At 46.4% G+C, this 20,065-nt stretch overlaps 2 protein-coding genes across 3 annotated transcripts; both read right to left on the bottom strand.

Moving 5' to 3' along the window:
• Positions 1-9,504: 9,504 nt before the first annotated feature.
• Positions 9,505-12,120, bottom strand: LOC101772167 (cyclin-J18-like). 2 transcript variants are annotated; one of them, XM_004987029.3, is made up of 9 exons: positions 11,990-12,120; positions 11,808-11,884; positions 11,621-11,738; positions 11,416-11,514; positions 11,320-11,337; positions 11,156-11,226; positions 10,311-10,437; positions 10,161-10,221; positions 9,505-9,927 (listed from the first exon to the last, which is right to left on the bottom strand). In XM_004987029.3, the coding sequence occupies exons 1-9, from the start codon at positions 12,089-12,091 to the stop codon at positions 9,797-9,799; spliced, it is 804 nt and encodes a 267-aa protein (XP_004987086.1). In that variant the 5' UTR covers positions 12,092-12,120; the 3' UTR covers positions 9,505-9,796. The 2 variants fall into 2 exon arrangements, with proteins under 2 accessions (XP_004987086.1, XP_022678534.1); XM_022822799.1 differs by having other exon boundaries at positions 9,505-9,923.
• Positions 12,121-12,536: 416 nt separating this feature from the next.
• Positions 12,537-13,391, bottom strand: LOC101771764. Its single transcript, XM_004987028.2, has one exon. It carries the CDS (start codon positions 13,310-13,312, stop codon positions 12,650-12,652), a length of 663 nt encoding a protein of 220 aa, XP_004987085.1. The 5' UTR covers positions 13,313-13,391; the 3' UTR covers positions 12,537-12,649.
• Between the last annotated feature and the right edge of the window lie 6,674 nt (positions 13,392-20,065).

Here is a 20,065-nt window from a genome sequence, read left to right as displayed (position 1 = left end):
AACAATTGGATTTACACTTTTGGAAGAAAAATTGTAGGTAGCAAGTAAATGCTAACATTATTGTTCAGTTTTAAATGAGACCATGACTTGCGTATGAATTTGGTGAGACAAAAAATGCACAAATAATTGGGGTACGGGGGAGAAAGAGGATCTAAAGATTACATACCATCGATTCCATGGAGGCAAGACATCTAACTCTCGATCATCAGTGAAATTTTCGCGGGTCCCTAAATTTTGCCAAGTAGTCCAACCAAACACAGCTAGTACTTTAGATGGACCACTTGGTTGCATCTTACGCTTTAAGCTACACTAAGACGAGTGGTCCAGCATTTTGCATCTCGTGTGTGCGATCTGAACCGTTCAAGTTCGTCGAACTAGGCATCATGCTTGATCGTAAACTAGATCTGCGATGTGCATGAGAACAATCACAATGAGTACTAAATGATGGGCACTCTTGGTTTTTTTCAGCCGGTTGACAGTTTCTGCCGACCGTTAGGCAATAATCACAAACAAGTACTAGTATACCAAACGTAGATAAGAGTTGACCGAAAAATTGTCTGTGTTCTTGAAAGTTTACTACTCCCTGTAACTACTGAGAATGATTCCGAGCCTACAAATTCCACATGCAGAATATGAAGAATAAGGAGCCATGCCCTGATGCCCATGTGATGCTGAGGTCAACCTCTCAATAGATTAGGAAAAGCCACCGGGCTTAGAAAGTTTAAAGGTTGCTTAAATAATGCAGTACTGGATCTAGATTCCAGGAGCATTGGTCCTTCCATTCCTGCCTCTTTTCAGGCTCCTCACAGTGAGGTGCACACAAACTGCCAGGTGTTACTTGCAATGTTATCCAATACATGCAGTTTCTGCAATGCACACATGGTGGTCTATTGCTCTCCTAGATTCAGCTATATAATGAAGTTTGAAGCATCTTCAATTTTTTTGTTCTCCTGCAAGTTTCTCCGCTTTCTTTCCCATGCCTGTTTTCTAGTACATCAGAAAGCATCAAAACAAGCCCTGAATGGTCATGTGCAGCTTAGCAGCTACAGTAGAAAGGTGAGGTGTCTGTGTTTCTGCCAAAAGGACGACTATCTCATGAGTTGGTGTGATGCTAAGATTGCCATTAACTCCGACACAGTTACATATGCTCAGGTCCATGGCCTCCTTGTTTGGTCAAACAAACGCAACTCGGTCGTCAGAGAAACAGAAACCTGATGTACTATGCAAGTACTGAACACGGAAGTAGGAGCACATGTTTGTTTCATGCACATAATGTCGTACCTTTCCTTTTTTTTTTCTTAGGGAGTTTAGTGTTTGTTAACATTGTTGTCTTTACCTGCAACCAGTCACGACAAATTTGAAGTCTCTACTGCAATTTGGTTCACGAAATCTTCAGTCTTTTGCCGAACTAATCTGATACGCACTGATGCTTGTTATGATTTGTGTAATCTTGACGGTAGTTGCACTGGGGGACAAGGAATGAAATAAAGGACAAACGTATGCGCCGATGTGCACGCTTCCATACTTCGGTTGCCTGGACAGTACTTTCAGGAAAGAAAACTAACTGTACTCCAATGATGAATTAATCTATGGGTTGTTAGGACAAATCTTGTTGATCGCTATATATGCTCCCACATATCTGTTTTTATATATATTTTAGTAATGTTTATGTACATCTCCCTGATCCTTTTCAGTTATGTTGTGTACGTACGTCTTTCTGTTCACATATACGCTGTTAGGAATGGTCAACAAAAGAAGAGATTTCCAGGTACCATCATGTCAGTGCATGACAACGGTTTCAAATTAATGTCTACATCTTAGCTTCACCTTATATATATTTGCAAAGTTAGCAGTTTAGATTTCAGCAATTTTATGTGCATATTGCCAAATTGATCATGGTGTATGCCCACCACCTGCGGAAGATATTTTATAAAATCCAATAAAGTTATAAGATTAGGTTAAAGTTTCAAGATTTTGGCCGGGTCTTGTCTAATAAACATGTTTTCCCCTTCCACCAAATGCCCCTGGGTTTACAAATACACATCCACTGCCTGTCTCCCTACCTTTTCTTCCATGTCGGGTCAAGATCTCCAACACCTAAATCGGTTGCTGCAAAAGGAAGAAGAAACAAATGTGCGTGTATGTTCCCTATCGGAAGTATGGCTGCGTTGCTGCAGATGAAGTGTAGGGCAAGGCAACGTCGACCTCGAAAGGATCCTGCACCAAATCCCCATCATTGGGAGGTTGGCCTGGCCAAATTTTGGGCTCAACAACTCGGCTTTGTATTCTCTGCCCAAATTTTCTCCCTGTTCCATCCATGATAAGCTCAAGGAAAGCCATCATTATTGAGTAATTGGGACCCTCCAAAGCAATCAACCACAATTCAGAGGGCCCAATCATTTGATTTGGTTGCTTAACAAATGATCCTATCTTAACAAATGATCCTATCATTATCTTTTCAAAGGGCCCTGTGTCTACCTAATTTGCTCAAAAGGGCTTTTCCCCTCGATTGGGCAAAATATTTTTGCAGATTCAAATCGATTATAGGGCGTCTCCGACAATCTAGCTCTAAGGCCACTTCCAATGGGAAGTTTCATGAGGTTTCATTCTTATTAATTAGTATATCACATAGGATTTTTTGATGCCATGGTATGAAATTAAAGAAGAGAGAGAACCAGGTTCATCTAGATGAAACTAGCTGTACACGAATACCAACTCTCTATGAGTCATGAAATTAAATGCGATTTTTATACTATGAAACCACACCATGAAATTATGCATTGGGGAGGGTAGTTTCAAACACAATTTCATTTCATTCTTGCTTCTGTGGCTGTCTTGGAAACATCACTTGAAACTTTTCATTAGCCTAAGCTAGTAGAACTAATTTTTTATTTATTGAACAGTGCAAAAGACAAGAGACTAGGTAGGAGTGAAGAGATAAGCTCGCTCATTTCCCAATGCACCTTCCCCTCACTGCACAATATTCAAGACTAGCTGTTGCACACTCTCTCTTCTCTAAATTCATCGTGTTAGCTCATAACATTGGAGACGCTCTTAGACTGCAGCTGTCAATTTTTTGGTAACTAGCAGGAGCAGGCCTTTTGTCACTGTCAGCCACTTGCCACACTGCTACTATTACACTGGTAGTTAGGTCTGTTGTTGTATATATACACATGTATACGCATGCAATTTTGCACTTGTGAAGGGGAAAATCAAAATACAAGTCAAAAGAGAAAAGGAAAGCAATGTGACCGCCTAACTGCTTCAGATAAACCTTTCATTTTTTTTCAGATAAACCTGCCATGTCGCCAGCTGTAGGTGGTTCGTGGAATTATCGGCATGACAACGAGAAAACTCTGAACCAAAAAAAATGCCTGCGTATGTATCTATCTGCTCCCTTTTGCAATGATTAGTACATAATTCAGACAGTTCAGAGCTTGAGATCAATTCGTTGGATATTGCAGTTACATTTCTTCTGCAGTGGTCAATCATTAGATGATCATTCATTCGTGGATAGGAGCTGAGTTTTTTTAAAAAAAAATTTATTTGTTTGCAGTAGGTTTAAAGTATGAGCCTGCAGCCAGCTAACACATGCAGAAGCAGTTCAGATAAAACCAGTAGAGGCCTTTTCTTTTATCACACACAACACAACTACACAAGCATGCAATGGGATGTTAGTTACAGGCTACACCTGTCAGCTAAGTTTCTTGCATTGTAATACATGCAGGAAGTGAAGCATCTCAACACCTTACTTCCACCACAATATATTTGCAGGCTTTAAGTTGCAATCACTTTGCTTAAAAAAAATTAAAGTTGAGTTTCCTTGAAAGAAATTCTTTTGTTTTCGGAAAAAAAACTAATACATTCTCAATTATACACGCTCGTGCAATACCACCAATAAGAAATCAGCGCTCACATTGCAAGGAATGTCTGCAGTACCTTACCGAATTGGCTTTATCTGCATTCGGAGAATGGGAACGATATAAACATGAAAAGGAGACAGCAATAGCAAGTAGGCAAACCGTACAGACACTATAGTACTCTTAACAGAATCCATCAAAGTCATGGGCTTGACAACCTGCTAACCTAATAATATTGGTTTTTTTAGAAAAAAAAGGCACACTTGTCAGTGCTTCCGAGGTTAAAGAACCCATCAACATAAAGATGGGATTATCCTGGGTTTTACTTTACTTCACTGCTGTACCTTCCAAGCTAACATAAACACATTTTGGATATCATGGAACCTACAAAAGACCAAATCCTAAGGTTAGATTAGGGCATTAGGCCACTAGACCATGATGGTTTATTCCTCCTGTAAACACAAAGCATACGCTACAGATTAGAGAATCTAAGCCATAAACTGGGCCAGACAAAGGTTACACAGGAGGAAAGCATCTTGTTTGACTGAAAACCAAAAGTTAGGCCTAGGCCACTAGGTCATGATGGTTTATCTGACTAAAACCGAGCTCATTTTGGCATGGAAATCTCATAGCTGAATCTGCTTGCTGTGCTCAGTTCAAGCTCTTCACCCTGTAGAATAAAAAGGAAAAGAAAAAAAGGGCACAAAGCTGAGATCGACGCACGAGCTGCAGAGCTGTACGCGTGTGGCCCTTCCTTCCTTGCTGCCGGTCTGCCGGCTCCAGCTTCAGGTGCTCCGTCCCGATCGCGCAACGAGAATGATCACTTTGGAAGCCGCTTTGTGCTCTCTCTTTCTCCACCACCGCGAACCAAGTGCTCTGGTTGGTGGCTCCGGTTTAAGGATGGTGAAGCGGACGCCATCGCGAGAGCTCCTGCGCAGCGACCGGATAGCGCAAGGCAACGCTGATGAGTGATGTGAAATTCTGAAGAAAACCCAGGGGATATTGGTTGGTTGAAGCCTTTTAAATCACTTCAGTTTCATGCAATATTTGTAGAGCAAAGAATAACAGAATCAGGGGAGGGAGATATATAGCTATGGGCTGATGCAGTTGGTCTTGATCGATCCCCATTTTTTTAGTCTTTTCTGATTGTACATGGAATTCTCGAGCAAAAGCTCCAAGCATGGTGTCAGCGTAAACAACTGCAAGTTGCATGCGTGGATAGGGACTTAGCACCAGATGTTCACCAGTTCATGGATAGCCGTCAGCCGGCCTGTCGCCCGTCACGGCCTATTGGTTAGTTAGGGCCTAAGGGACTTGAGGCTCGGGTTGCACTGGTCAAGAAACTCGAATACACGTTTGCTTCTGGTGTTCATTCGCTTGAGAATATTTGGCTCTTCATTCAGTGCCCCATTGTACACTTCGGCAAGACTCTGAACCTCACCCTCATGTGATAATTCAGTAGGCCTTGACTCTTGTGCACCAGTGTTGAGTCTTTCCTTTCAATTAGAAAAGCAAACAGATATCAGGAATATCACAGATTCAGTCTACCTCAGTGAGAGCTGATGGGCCATCTGTATACTGATAGGCGATCTACTTCAGAAACTTGAATACATTCCGTCAGCGTATCCCATTACTTCGACATATCATCATATATCCAATACAGAATTCCTTTACGTTAAGCTTATGTGTGTGTCCTTTAATCATCATACAGTTCAGTTCACATGGCCATTCAGGGCATCTTAATCTTGAACCGCTGGACGCAAGGAGGCTAAATTGTCTTCTACAGGCACATCTTCTGTACTCAGTTTGCTGGCGTTAGTACTTCACAACTCAAAGGCAAAACTGGGGCACATTCTTGTGCTCTACACATCACATATTCACAGTAAACATCTGACATCAAAATTTCCTTTGTCCTTCTCTCTGATCATCCAGTTTGAGCACATGCAGGAGAATTGTCAGAACAATATTCATAATTTACTCCTCATCATATGATGTAGCAAACCTGATGCAAAATGCAGCTGTTTTAATGTGTAACCTCATAGGCCTGATAATCCATCAAATACGTCTTGTTCATAAATTAGTACTACATGAACAGCTGGTGTTGATTGAGGTAGCAATAACTCAATACTCTTTGATGCACTAGATACAAAGAAATAATCTAAACCTAAGCTACAATTAATGTTGTTCATTTTCTTCCAAATGGATTATGGATAGAAAAAAATAAATCATGCATAAATAAACTGGAGTTGCTTACTCCAAGGAAGTATTGGAAACTCCCGTGTCTGCTTAGGAACTGATATAGCATATGCAGCAACCTGGAAAGGATTGAAACAATTTCGTGTCAGGCATTAATTTGGTGGCAGCTCTTTCCAAAATATGTGCAATAGGAATGCAGCATGCATACAAGAGTTGAAGCAGCAAGTGAGCAAGGAGAGTTAAAAAGTAAAGAGAGTCTCATACAGAATATCCAAAGTTTCCATGCACACATCCAGATAAAAAAAGATCACCTAATTTTGATATTTCCCCGGCAGTGAAAGAAAAAATAATCAGTAAATTAATTGCAAATATAAATTTATGTTTATTTAAACCAAGAAGTCAACAACTAGCAAATAGTAGCAGTAGTATATTTATCCTACAACACAGCTGTCCAAGGCTAGTTATGGTAATATACTAGAAAGACTGACCTGTATCCAGAGTCGTTGCCATAAAGAAATTGCAAGCCAAGAAAGAAGCCTTTAACCATGTCCCTGCTCTCCTTAATCCTCATTGTACCAAGAACTAATCTCCTCCCCCTCTAACAGCTAACATGGGCAAGCTGTGTTGCAGCCAGGGAGATGATTAGCCAGCATTCAACCTGCTGGGGCTGCTCGTCACCATCGTCCTTGCCATGCTGCTGGCCTGCTGCTGATGAAGTGCACACCTCCCCGACGCAGGCACTGCATCGCCGTCTACCCTTGCTGCTAAGAAGGGGCGACACCTTCAAGCCTCCTCAAGGCAGGGAGGATCATCTTCTGAGATGTGCTGAGGTGAATAGGAGATGAGCAGCACCAAGCAAGGCATTGGTTTCCTGATGTTAAGTTCAGTTAAGTTCAAATTTATATGAAATAAATTATGCTGAGTTGTAAATCATTCTACTGTTATCAATGTGGATACTGCAAAAAGTTGATATGTAACCTGATCTGCAAGTTATCGAGAAATTGACTACTGAAATTTGTTGATTTGGTATTTGAGTCACCTTCTGCAAGGGAACTACAATTTCCATCATCTCTTCAGAAAACTTTCCAGACGTTGTCTGCTGCCTAGGATTCAATTTTTTTTTTAATTTCCGAAGGGAGGAGTGTGTTTAGTTAGTCCCAGTTCATGAATTGCATGATCAGTCTGTACTCTGTAGTACTATAACGTCAAGGAAAGAAAAGAAAACTTTACGCTAGGCTACTAGCATATTCGATAATATCAGATTAAACAATTACATTTGTATGAACAGAAGAACTGTTAGTTATAGGACTCGAGCAGAAAGTGATTGAAGCGGATAAATCATGGTTCGTGCCTTGATGCGGACAAATAGAAAGGGGCAAAGTAACATCTTTAAAGTACTAGGTCAAATTCATAAGCAAGCAGTGACAGCAATAACATTGGATCACTTCCGTCGTCGTAGCCGCCGCAGAAGAAGCAAGCCTCCGGTTATTGCGCCGGTCGCACAAGCAAGCGAGGGGAAACCAATGGAGGGGAGAGAGAGCCTAGATGGGTCTGGCCGGGAAGCCGCACTCCGATCTAATCCCCATTTCCTCTACTCGTGATCCTCCCATCCGCCCCCAACGCACACGATCCATTTCTTTCTCATTCCCGTCGACCCTATACTCTTTTTGAGGGGGGTTGGCCACGTTGAAATCCATGGTGAGAGACGAGTAGGAGCGGGGCGCGGTGGCGGAAACCAGTCTGAGAAGGGGGAGTACCCTTTCAGGGAGTTTTATGTAAACAATCGGATCGCGATTAGGGGGTTCTATGTAAAATAATGGATCGCGACTATCAATCGCGATCGTTCATGTAAAATATTGGATCGCGACTATTAACCGCGATCGGACGACGTAAAACCGATCGCGGTTAATAGTCGCGATCCAAACGAAGGGGGATTTTATAAAATCTGTCTACAGTCACCGGAGACGAGCAAGCTCTCTGTCCGCGATGGCCATGGCGGCTCCGGATCGCTGACCAGAGCCCGTCTCGCGGTCTCGCCACGACCTCAGAATGGCTTCGTCCACACCAGAAACCAGTCTCAGCTTGCACACCGCGTCCATGCCCCTCAACCCAGAAACCAAATCAGAAGCTTCCCCGCCGCGAGGTCCAGGCGTGATGGCGATCGGAGAGGGCGACCGTGCGAATGGGACGGCGACTCCGGCCGTGCGTGCCACGGAGATGAAATTCATGGATGCTAAAGGGCCCGCACCGGCGCGGGGTAGGATTGATGAATCGGATGCGCCCGGCCGCACGGGCACCGTTTCTTGGCTTCAGGTTGGAGAATCCTGCATCCTAATGGCATTCAGAGCCGTCGGTACGAGGAAACTCTACTGACAGTACGGAAGAGTTCTTGTTGGAATGAAGATGAAGAAGACGAGAGAAGCAACCTCACCTGCCAAGGAGTCAATTTATGCTGATTTGCGACCATTCTGTTTGCAGCTTGCAGATGTTTGCTGTTGATGTGCACGCTGCAAAAATGTTGATCTCTAACCTGAGCTGAAAGGTGTGGAGAAATTGGCTATACTGAAGTCTGTTGATTGGATAGCGTATAGCGAGTCAAATTGTGCAGGTATTATGTCGTCCAAAGAATTCTGAACATTTTTTTCTGGTCGAATCAGAAATGAGAACCGAAGGAGCAGGTTCCATCATGTCTTGACTCTTGAGAGAAGTTATGTTCAGAAGATCCTCAGGAATTTGTGAAGTTTCTCGTTTCAGCGTCTATCTGAGCAATCGGTATATGTCATCAAAGGCGCTAGGTGCAACAAATTCGTCAGCGTGGTGGAGAACTGTAAACAAATCAACAACAGAATTATGGGGGGGAGAGAGAGAGAGATGTAGCAATGAGCTTATGCAGTTCAGCAGTTGATCTTGATCGACCCCCATTTTTTTATTCTTTTCTTGGGGGTCAGATTGTACATGGAATTCTCGAGCAAAAGCTCCAAGAATGGTATCAGCTAAACAATTGCAAGTTGCATGCGTGGACAGGGACTTGGCACCAGAATACCATATGTTCATCAGTTCATGGATAGCCGTCAGCCCGTCGCCTGTCACGACCTATTGGTTAGTTAGGGGACTTGAAGCTCGGGTTGCACTGGTCCATAAACTCGAATACATGTTTGTTTCTGGTGTACATATGCATTAGAATATTTGGCTCTTCATTCGGTGCCCCACTGTACACTGTGTCAAGACTCTGAACCTCAGTCTTCATTCTTCAACAACTCCTTGGACGGTTGGACCCCCCCATGTATGGTCTTTCGTTGGATAATTCAGTAGGCTTTGACTCTTGTGCACACCAGTCTTTGAGTCTTTCATTTCGATTAGGAAACCAAACAGATATATTGAATAACAAAGCCGATCTCAGTGAGAGCTGATGGGCCATCTGTATATGAATTACTGATAGACGAACTACTTTGGGGGAAAAAAACTTGAATACATTCCATCAGCATTATCCATTACTCCAAATATCATCATAATATCCAATACAGAATTCCATTATGTGATGCTTATGTGTGTGTGTTTCTTTAATCATCATACAGTTCAGTTCACAAGGCCATTCAGGACATCTTAATCTTGAACCCCTGCACAAAAAGAGGCCAAGTGTTCTACAGGCATGTATCTTCTGTACTCAGTTTAATGGCATCAGTACTTCACAACTCAAAGGCAAAACTGGGGCACATTCTTGTGCTCTACACATTACTTATTCACAATAAACATCTGACATCAAAATCTCCCTTGTCCTTCTCTCTGATCCCGTCTGGTTTGAGCACATGCAGGAGAATTGTCAGAACAATCTTCATGATTTCCTCCTCATCATATGATGTAGCAAACCTGACTGCAAAATGCAGTTGTTTTAATGTGTCAACTCATAGGCCTAATCCATTAAATGCGTCTTCTTCATAATTTAGTACTACATGAACAACTGGTGTTGATTGAGGTAGCGATAACTCAATACTCTTTGACATGCTAGATTCCACGATTAATGTTGTTTATTTTTTCCAAATGGATTACATATAGAAAATATTAAATCTACATAAATAAACACATAAATAAACTGGAGTTGCTTACCCCAAGGAAGGATTGGAAACTCCCATGTCTGCTTAGGAACAGATATAGCATATGCAGCAACCTGAAAAGGATTGAAACAATTTTGTGTCAGGCATTAATTTGGTGGCAGCTCTTTCCAAAATATGCGCAACAGGAATGCAGCATACATACAAGAGTTGAAGCAGCAAGCGAGCAAGGAGAGTTAAAAAGTAAAGAGGTATCTTCAGTCTCATACAGAATATCCAAAATTTCCATGCACACATCCAGATCCAAAAGATCACCTAATTTTGATATTTCCCTGGCAGTGAAAGAAAAGATAATCAGTAAATTGATTGCAAATATAAATTAATGTTTAGTTAAACCAAGAAGTCAACAACTGGCAAATAGTAGCAGTAGTATATTTATCCTATAACACAGCTGTCCAAGTCCAGTTATGGTAATATACTAGTACTAGTTATAGTAATATAGATTCTATGCTTAGTGCTTACTGATAATTCCTGTGTCCATTAGTTTGTAGGATTGGTAAAATTGTAAAGATATGGTAAAGACAAGACACCCAATACAGGGGTTTAGGGGAATTTTCTGATTATATCCAACAAAACCCTTTTTCTTAGTTTTTCATATTGTCAGCTTCACTTGTGTTAACAAGTCATAGTCTCATAGATATTTTGCAGATAAGAGATACGGTATGAGATATTTCCACTAATCCGTCCCATTTCAGCATTTCTGCAGAACGATATCTGCACTAAGAACTGCTATAAAGAGCTTCACAGGCTGCTCTGATCCATGGGGTGAGAAAACTGAATCGGACACATTTCCACCTGCCTGTAATGTCACATGCATGAATATTGATATGAGAAAAGGGTGGATTTAGAGATGAGACATTTCATCTCTGTAATGGTGAAGCACAACCAAAAAAAGTCTCTGCATAAGCTGTTATTCACATTTTCAGGTTCCATAGCTTTGTCTTTAAAAAAGTCAACAATTGGTTACTGATGAGAAGCAATCCAAAGAACCTGAAATGGATGAGAAGATCCTCCAGGTATACAAAAGCAATGCTTGAAGATCCAATGTTATGCTCCACTACCTGAAAAACCCACAACAAATAGAAAGAATATAGCAGTGTTGGTAGAATCAATTTAATTAGCTATTTCCGGTGGTAATCTTAGCCAGGCTTTACCTCCATGAACACCAATTCCTGTGGCATTACAGCAAATACCTTCAGTCACGCCATGTAAGCAATCAAAAGAAGGAAGAAATAGTGTATCTAACTCACAGCATTCGCGAAGTCTCGGCACGTGAAATGCTGGTCGGCGATGATGCGATCGCCCAACGCTTTGAGGCTCTTCACTGACAGCGGCCTCAGGTCGTGGATCTGAACGAAGAATTGCACGGGGAAAAAAAGCAAGGTGGTACTACCGCCCACGACAAGCAAGCACAGAGCGTCCGATCAAGGAAATTAAAGGCTCGCAATGTCTCACCTTGCTGGCGATCCACACCGCAACGAGCGCGAAGAGCTCCAGGTTGCTGTCCCTCAGGGGCTCGAGGAGCCAGGACCTCACGGCTCGTCCGCTTCGCGCGCCGCAGAACCCCAACTTCCTGACGCAACCAGGCCTAGAAGTAAGAACAATCGTGCCCCCAGACAAGGATCGGAGAATGACGGGTCACCTCGGGAGCTCGGGGAGGAAGCGTCCGGCGAAGAACTCGAGCGCGGAGTACTTGACGATGGGCCGGAGGTCGAGCCGCTGCGAGGAAATCACGGGAGGTAGCAGCTGAGGTCTAGCTCGGTCGGGGTTTTGGGGGAGGCGGGTTGTTGGGCTTGCGAATGGAGGGCAGGGGAGAGAGCGCACCTTGGAGGCGTGGAGGAGGAACTGAAGGAGGTGGCGGCGCCTGGACGAACCCGGCCACGCGCTCGCCGCCGCCGCCGCCACTGCGTCCTCCTCGACTTCCATTCTGACGCGCGAGACAGGCAATGTGAGCAACAGCCACAGCAGATCGGCTTGAGTCGGGAAGAGAGAGAGAAGGGGCGATGAGGCTGAGCAGGCCTCAGTGAACAAGTCCAGAAAGCGGCCCAAGTGGAAGAGAGGGTAGCCCACTCGTACTTGAATTCTCAGGATCCAGCAGTTTCCCCTGCACTACGGCCCAGTTAATGTTACCTAATAAATTTTGGTGAAAACTATTTTATTTCTTTTTTAAAGTAAATAAAACGTATATCTAAATTCTATTGTTCTGGGTTGGGAATTTTTTATGCTATGGTTGAAATATTTGAATTTACGGATCCGCTTGTAAAATCTTTCTGTACTTATTCTTTTGTTGAAAGATTTCTATGCGATGGTGATAACTGATGACTTCTTTTTTCATTCTCGAAGTCCATATAACAAGTTGATTCGTCACTGAAACAGTACGAAGTAGAAGATGTTATTTGCAAATGTATTGCATTGTCGCGCGAATTCCACTCCATAACAAAGAAAGAAACGCAGGACCGTGTCTGAACTCTGATGACTTGATGATCAACTGTCAGATGCTTCCACAGCGAAAGAGCGCTCAAACTCGGCGTCCATGAGGACGCCCGCGATGACATGCACCACGATCTCGCCCCTGACGACGTCGACGCACTCGGAGCGCACGCCGTTGACGACGAGCGCCCCGCGCGCGTCCCGGGAGGCGTGGATCCTCAGCCCGGACACGGAGTCCAGGGCGAGGGCGAGGCACGCCGTCCCGCGCGGCGGTGCGTCCGCGGCGAGCAGGCGCCGAGGCACCGCGGAGAAGCCCAGCACGCGGGAGAGGACGGCGTAGGTGTTGTCGTTGTCTCCCTCGGCGGCGGCGCTGGCGTTGCGCCCCTGCTGCAGCCCGAGGACGCGGCGGAACGAGCCCGGCGACGGCACGAAGACGGTGAAGGGGAGGTCCTTGGGGAGCATGGACACCATCGCGTCGCCGAGCTCACCCAGGCCCGCGGCGCCGCAGCGGGGCAGCGCCGTGGATGAGGAGGAGGATCTCCTGCCGCTGGCGAGCCGGCGCGGCGGCGTGGGAGGGGAGGTTGAGAGGAGCACGAGGATGAGGAAGAGGAGCGTGGACGCGAAGGCGACGGACACGGCAAGGAGGCGCGGCGGTGGGAGGGGCCGTGGCCTGGGCGGGGAGAGCCTCCGCTTCCTCCTCGCCGCCGTCCTGTTCATTTGATGCGATCAAGAACTGAGTAGGGCGTAGGCCTGGGCACAGGAAGATGGACGGCAGAGGAAGCCGCTGAAGCCGAGAACTCTGAACTCTGAAAGCGTGCGTGGCGCCACCGTCGCTGCTTGTTGCTTGCTTGCCGGAGTGGTTAGCAATTTACAAGCGATGACTGCATCAGTACTCTTCACTGTTGCGGCGCGCGCATCACGGCGTTGTTTAGAGTGTTCGTACGCTTAGATTTCCTGGAGAGTGGTGAGATCGAGGCAGGGAGGCGCGGCGCGAACGGACACGCCGGATCCGGCTACCTGCCCGTGTGCCGTTCCCGAGATCTTTGGCACCGTCGATGGAAGCTGTAGTACAGACGAGCAGAAAGGTTCTGCAGTAACCCTATTACCCTCTAGAGCATTAGCCTGGTCTGGACTCTGGAGAAGATAATAGGGCAGCCACAGCGTAGATGAGGCTTGAAAAAACATCTCACCGCCACGTACCGCCGATGCTTGGTTTTTGTTACGTAGCAGCGTGCAACCTCGATGCCACCAGCTATCTCATTCTCCTGCAATTTTCTTTGCCTAGTGACTCTGTTGTACTTGTTCCTGCTACGAAGCAATATTTTACTAACCAGGCATCGGGTATCTATTTCACCGGTGCTGGCTTTTTCTAACTCAGCATCGACCGCTACAATGGCAAATTCGATGCCTGAAAGTTTCTCTTTCCTATCCAAGCATCGGCTTTCACTCACGCTGTGGCTGCTCTAAGATGAAAATTATCGACAAGTTCAGACAATTTCTGACAGCAGGTTTACTTTTGCACGTGCGTCAGTGCGTGTGCTTGCAGAGTTCTGCAGAATAAAATGTTAGCAGGGTGTTTCGACAGTTAATTTAGGCCTTGTTTAGTTGGGGAATTTGGGAGGTGCCAAATTACTGTTACAGCACTGTAGCACACTGTAGCGTTTCGTTTGTATTTGTGAATTATTATCCAAATATTAACTAATTAGGCTCAAAAGATTCGTCTCGCAAAGTACAACAAAACTGTGCAATTAGTTTTTAATTTCATCTACATTTAGTACTCCATGCATGTACCGCAAGTTTGATGTGATGGGGAATCTTCTTTTTGCATAGTGTCAAAGTTGGGAGTTGGGAGTAACTAAACATGGCCTTAGAGGAGGTTGATCGACAAGTTCAGAGATAGCACTTGTAGAAAATTTCGAGGATGCAGTGATGCGCTTGCAGACAGGCCCTCCAGTTAAAATTTTAATTTTCTATTGAGGCTTCTAAAGTTTTGATGTAATTTAGTGCTAGCATTAAATCTTGAAACTATAGTTAATATGCGGGCACAAACTTACATTTTAATTAAGCGAGCATGCGGTAGCAACGTATATAGCTTACATCTCAAATCTAGCAAGAAGATGGATCGGCCCTCGCATCGCCCTAGGGTGATTCGGGCGGCGCCACCACCTCACCTCTAGCGCCGCTCCTTCCTTCCCCTTCGACTCGCCCCCGCCAGAGCTCGTCGGCGGAAGCCTGTCCGGCCTCGAGGAGGGCGGCGGCGGGCACATCTCTTCCCCCACAAAACACCTCCCCCCATCCTCCCCTACCCTCTTCTTTCATGATAATGCTGTGGTGGCTCCCGACGGCGGCCGACGCCCCTGGGTTGGTGGTGCCCAGGTCCGGCTGTAACAACTCTGCCTTAATTAGGTGTACTTAAACCTAAACAAGTTGTTAGTCGCTAAGCAAAGAGGTAAAATATCCTTTTTACCCTAAAAAGCTCCTTTTGGAGTTAAAATTAAAACTTGAGTTTTTATATACAAACTTAAATCTTTTGCCCAAATAAGAGTTGTAAAACTTTTAATTTCAAACAACTTTTGTTAAAGGCACTTTGGCTAATTCGGAGAGGGAGAAGATCAAAAACAAGAATCAAAACAGGAGTATTATAAAACCCTACAAACAACCGAAGTCCTGAAATTCAAGTTTTCCTTCAACTTTGCAACCGGTTATCTCACAATTTTCCTATCTAACCTCAAGTCAGACTTTTAATAAAGTTGAGCTACAACCACAGTTCTACAAGTTTGCTTAAGGGGTTTTCGACTGTTTAGTTTGAAAATCGTAAGGAGTGCCCCCTCCTAAAGTCGATAGTGTGCGCTGCCCGACCTTGCCTCGACACCAGCGCGCCCGGGCATGTTCGCCCGCGCGTCGCCTGCCGTCCACCGGCCGCTCGCCGGCGCCCTATCCCCGATGGGGAAGCGATAGGACAGGAGTCTCGACGCCCAACCCGCGCCCACGACAAGACGGGGCGAGCGCCATGCTGGCCAACCGGAGCTTTGCCCACTCACCGGAAAAGCCACCGTCATCCCACGCCTTCGCCTGCTCGCCCAACCAGCGCCCGCGTCTTCCTTCCCCTCCACTCCACGCCACCGCCGCACACCGGCCGAGCCACCGCCTCCAATCTGGCGCTTGACACGACCAGATACACGCTCGACCTCGCCAATCCTCCCGCCCGACAAAACCGCGCTTGCCTAACGCTATCTCCCTTGCCTAATGTCCGGAGGATCTTGTCCCCGGAGCTCCGCTTCTCCGGCCAATGGAGGCACCGACCAATCGCCGCCGCGAGAGAGCACTTCCTTCTTCCTCGATCTTATCCTCTCGCCCACTCAAGTTCGTTTCCTTCCTCCGAACACTTCCGCGCATCTATAAAAAGGCACCAAAGCCTCTTACTGGAGTCCCCTTCGCCATCACCGCCTTTGCCACTCTACCTGCTCTGTTCTTCTCCACCGCACTTGCCGCCGCCTGAGCTCTCGGTGGAGCTCCCCTTTCCACCCAACCGCAGGCTTGGCCGACACCACCAACCGCTTCACCATCCTCTCGCACAACTCTAGAGCTTGCTTGTTGTCCACGAGAAGCACCACCGCCGCCGGAGCACCGCCGAACCTCGCCGCCACCCGAAGCTTACCGCCTTCCACTGTTCTGCTTCGGCTTGTTTCTTCCCGACCCCAAGACCTCGTCCGTAGGACCGGAGGTAAGCTGCCGACCCCTGTCCGCCTGACCCGACCCTGTCCGCCTCGCTCGAGTGCTGTCCGTCTTGCCCGACCCCTGTCCGTCTCGCCCGAGTGCTATCCGCCTCGCCCGACCCCTGTCCGTCTCGCCCGAGTGTTGTCCGCCTCGCCCAAGGGCTCGGTTGTGTCTTTTTCTTTTGACCGAGGGTATCTGTGTAAAATTCTGAGGATTCCTTTGTATTAAATATGAGGATCCCGGTGCAGTTATTCCTTAAGTCTAAGGGTCAGATCGTAAGTTTTTCCCGATCCGACTCTTTTAACTCATTTTAAATCGAGAGAAGCTTGGAAAATTCATCTTAAATCGAGGAAAAATCAGAAAAATGTGAAATCACTTTGGTTGGAATTCTCGTTCTGAGTAGAATCCAATAAAGTGGGTTCCGCACCTTTTCCTGTAGTTTTGCTACAGTTTATGGGTTAAATCCTTACGAACGCTGTTGGAATCACCGTCTAAGTGTCTTACCCTTGCATTGCATTTCGTGTAGAGCTGCTTCACCCGGCGCCGGAAGACGAAGCCGTAGCTGAGCCGCCGCTTGCAGGAGTCGAGCCCGTGCACGCAGAGGACCAGTTCGCTACCGCCCCGCTTGAAGGCAAGCCCCGGAGCATAACCCAGTTTTTCTAAACTTGTGCATGCCTTCTGTTGTTATGTGTGTGCATTTACGTTCCAGGAGTTGATTGAAACCATAGATGCATGACTTAGATTCCCTTTGATTTGAACACTAGTATGATAGGCCGAGTAGCTGCTTGCTTAAATAGGACTCGGTAAAAGTCGAGTGATTTCCTGTCACTCGCGAGTTATAGGAGTTGCTTGCTTTCTTTTGCTACAACTATAAGGACGATGGACGGGGCACGGCTCTGTGAACTATTTTGGTGGTCGGTGGATTGCCCCGCCTGTCTACAAGAAATTGGATTAAGGTCGGAAAGTGTGGTGTTCGTGATCAAGTGTTTGAAAGTACTAATCTCATACCTAGTATGGGATGGGGAAGCCTAGTACCTGATTGAACCGGCAAGTGGCTTATACCCCTGCTGTCCTTGGAACGTAGTTCCCATGATGCATCATGTGGGTGCAAGTACGGTCACAGTACGGTAGAGACCGGGACGGTAGAGACCGGGCGGTTTGGACCTGACACGCGCCTGGGAATTGATGGGAATGGCTGACAAATGAAGCGACCCTTCGTGGTGCGCGGATGTCGTGAGATTAGGTTCACCATGCATGGTTAAGAAATTCAAATCGATTCGTCTGCCTCTCACAGTTTGGGACTGCTTGATCGCTATGCTACACTGAGTAAGAATGGAAGATGGTGGTGATCTAAATTTGTTACTTGTTTAATTGCTTGGAAAACTATGCTTGGCTGAGTATAGCTGCTAACCTAGAATGGTAAACAACAATAGAACTTGTGGCTAAAATGTTGAAAGTAAGGATCTACTGTAGTCGCTTTTGGCAAAACAAACCCCTCAGCCAAAAAAGCCTTGCATGTCTAGAAATTGGTGGATTAGAACCACCTGTCGGTTAAGTCTTGTTGAGCATGGTTGCTCAGCCTTGCTTGCGGCACATCTTTCAGGTGATGTTGAAGCCCCTGAGTTTGCTGCTTTTGGCACTTGGCCTCCCCAGCTTCCTCCTGGGTGGACGGTCGAGTGGGATCCCTCCTCGGACGGCGAGGACAGGGATCATTGATGTCATGATCGGCCTCATTGTGACATCTGACTTTGGCGCTAGCTTCCGTTTGTTATTTTCCGCTGCTTAAGAACTCTGCAAACTTTGGTTGAATTTCGAACCTGTATCGCCAAGGAGTTGATCCTTCAACTTGATCGTGCACAGGAGACAAGGCTACTTTCTGCGGCTGAGTGCGAACTGCGAGGACAGCTCAAACGCTTATCTCTTGCCTTGGCTTCCATGGAGTGCACAATCGCTAGGCAACGATCACGCATCCTGTTCCTCAGCGAAGGAGACGCAAACACAAGGTTCATGCGAACGGCCGGCGTAGAAAAAACCGTATTACCAAGCTGCAGACTGGGGAGGGGATGGTTTCACTCTGGAGGAAATGGCTGATGAGCTTTACAAGTACTTTGACGCCCTACTAGGGAGTGAGCAGGAGCGGGCACGCACCCTCAACCTGGAGGAGCTGGGAGTCGCGCCAAGGGATCTCTCTATGTTAGAGGCGCCATTCTCTGAGAAAGAGGTTTGGCAAGTGATACGCTCTATGCCACTGGACAAAGCTCCGGGGCCGGACGACATGACGGCGGCATTCTACCAGTCGACGTGGCCCATCATCAAGCATGATGTGTTGAGGGCTATGAACGCTTTCTATGCTATCGACAGACGCGGACTTTGGTGTGTCAACGGTGCTCTCCTCACACTGATCCCCAAAAAGCCTGACGCGAAGACACCTAAAGACTACCGCCCAATTAGCCTCGTTCACAGCTTCCCGAAGCTGCTGTCCAAACTGCTAGCTAACCGGCTCAGCCCACACATGAATGAGCTGGTTCTCTCTAATCAAAGCGCATTCATCAAAGGGAGGTCCATCTTAGACAACTTCAAGTACGTTCAACGTTCAACAGTCATGCTCAAGAAGAGGAAGATCCCCAAGCTGTTGCTCAAGCTAGATATTTCCAAAGCCTTTGACACTGTGTCATGGCAATTTGTGCTAGAGTTGCTCCACGGTTGGGGTTTGGGATCAAGATGGAGGGATTGGATCTTGATTCTACTCTCCACTGCATCCACACGGATACTGCTTAATGGGCAGCCCGGACAAGCAATTGAGCACCGACGCGACTTGCGACAGGGAGACCCCTTAACCCTGATGCTTTTTGTGCTAGCAATGGATACATTGAACAGGCTTCTCAACAGAGCGAGAGATGTCGGCGTCCTCCAGCCACTGGGGATCTCCAGCATCCGCCACAGCTGCAGTATGTATGCCGATGATGTGATCCTGCTGGCGGCACCAACTGCGGGCGAAGCACGAGCAATCAGCTCCATTCTGGAACTCTTTGGTGACGCCTCCGGCATGAGAACAAACCTGGATAAGTGCTCTATTACTCCAATCTTCGTATGTGACGCTGAACTGGAGGAGTTTCAGTCGGTTCTTCCACTGCCCCATTCAACAATTCCCCATCACTTACCTAGGGGTGCCGCTTTCTACCCAAGCATTGCCCAAATCCCAGTACATGCCGCTGGTGGAGAAGGTGGCAGCAAAACTGCCATCATGGGCCATTACTGAATAAAAGTGGTCGTCTGACATTGGTAAAGTCTACCCTCTCTGCAATGCCAATCTACCTGACAATGTTCGACAAGTTGCCGCCTTGGGCAATCAAGCAAATCGATAGCATCAGAAGGAATTTTCTATGGACTGGGACCGATGCTGCTGTGAGAGGGAAAAGTGCAGTTGCTTGGCCTACTATTTGTCGCCCGACAATGCATGGCGGCATAGGTGTAATTGACCTCAAATTGGCCAGGTTTGCGCTATGCACTCGTTGGCTGTGGCTGTAGAAGACAGATGAGGGAAGATCGTGGTCCGCACTGCAGATTCAGGTGGAACCTGAAGTAAGGTGTTTTTCGGAGCATCGATAACAGTTCAGCTGGGAAACAGAGAGCGAACCTTGTTCTGGTCGGACAATTGGATGAATGGACAGTCCATTTCCCAGCTTGCTCCTACACTACACAGCACGGTCTCCACACGCACCAAGAATCGCAGAACAGTGGCACAAGCTCTCC

The sequence above is a fragment of the Setaria italica genome, chromosome IX, assembly GCF_000263155.2.
Source record: "Setaria italica strain Yugu1 chromosome IX, Setaria_italica_v2.0, whole genome shotgun sequence".
Taxonomy (NCBI): domain Eukaryota; kingdom Viridiplantae; phylum Streptophyta; class Magnoliopsida; order Poales; family Poaceae; genus Setaria; species Setaria italica.
Note: the sequence above shows the minus strand (reverse complement) of the source record. Positions and strands in the feature narration are given on the sequence as shown.

Coding starts and splice junctions, on each gene's coding strand:
- LOC101772167 (XM_004987029.3), bottom strand. CDS start 12,091: ATGGAAGTCGAGGAGGACGCAGTGGCGGCGGCGGCGGCGAGCGCGTGG. Junction 11,885..11,989: donor TCCTCCTCCACGCCTCCAAG/GTGCGCTCTCTC, acceptor ATTTCCTCGCAG/CGGCTCGACCTCCGGCCCAT. Junction 9,928..10,160: donor GTTTCCAATCCTTCCTTGGG/GTAAGCAACTCC, acceptor TGCATTTTGCAG/TCAGGTTTGCTACATCATAT.
- LOC101771764 (XM_004987028.2), bottom strand. CDS start 13,312: ATGAACAGGACGGCGGCGAGGAGGAAGCGGAGGCTCTCCCCGCCCAGG.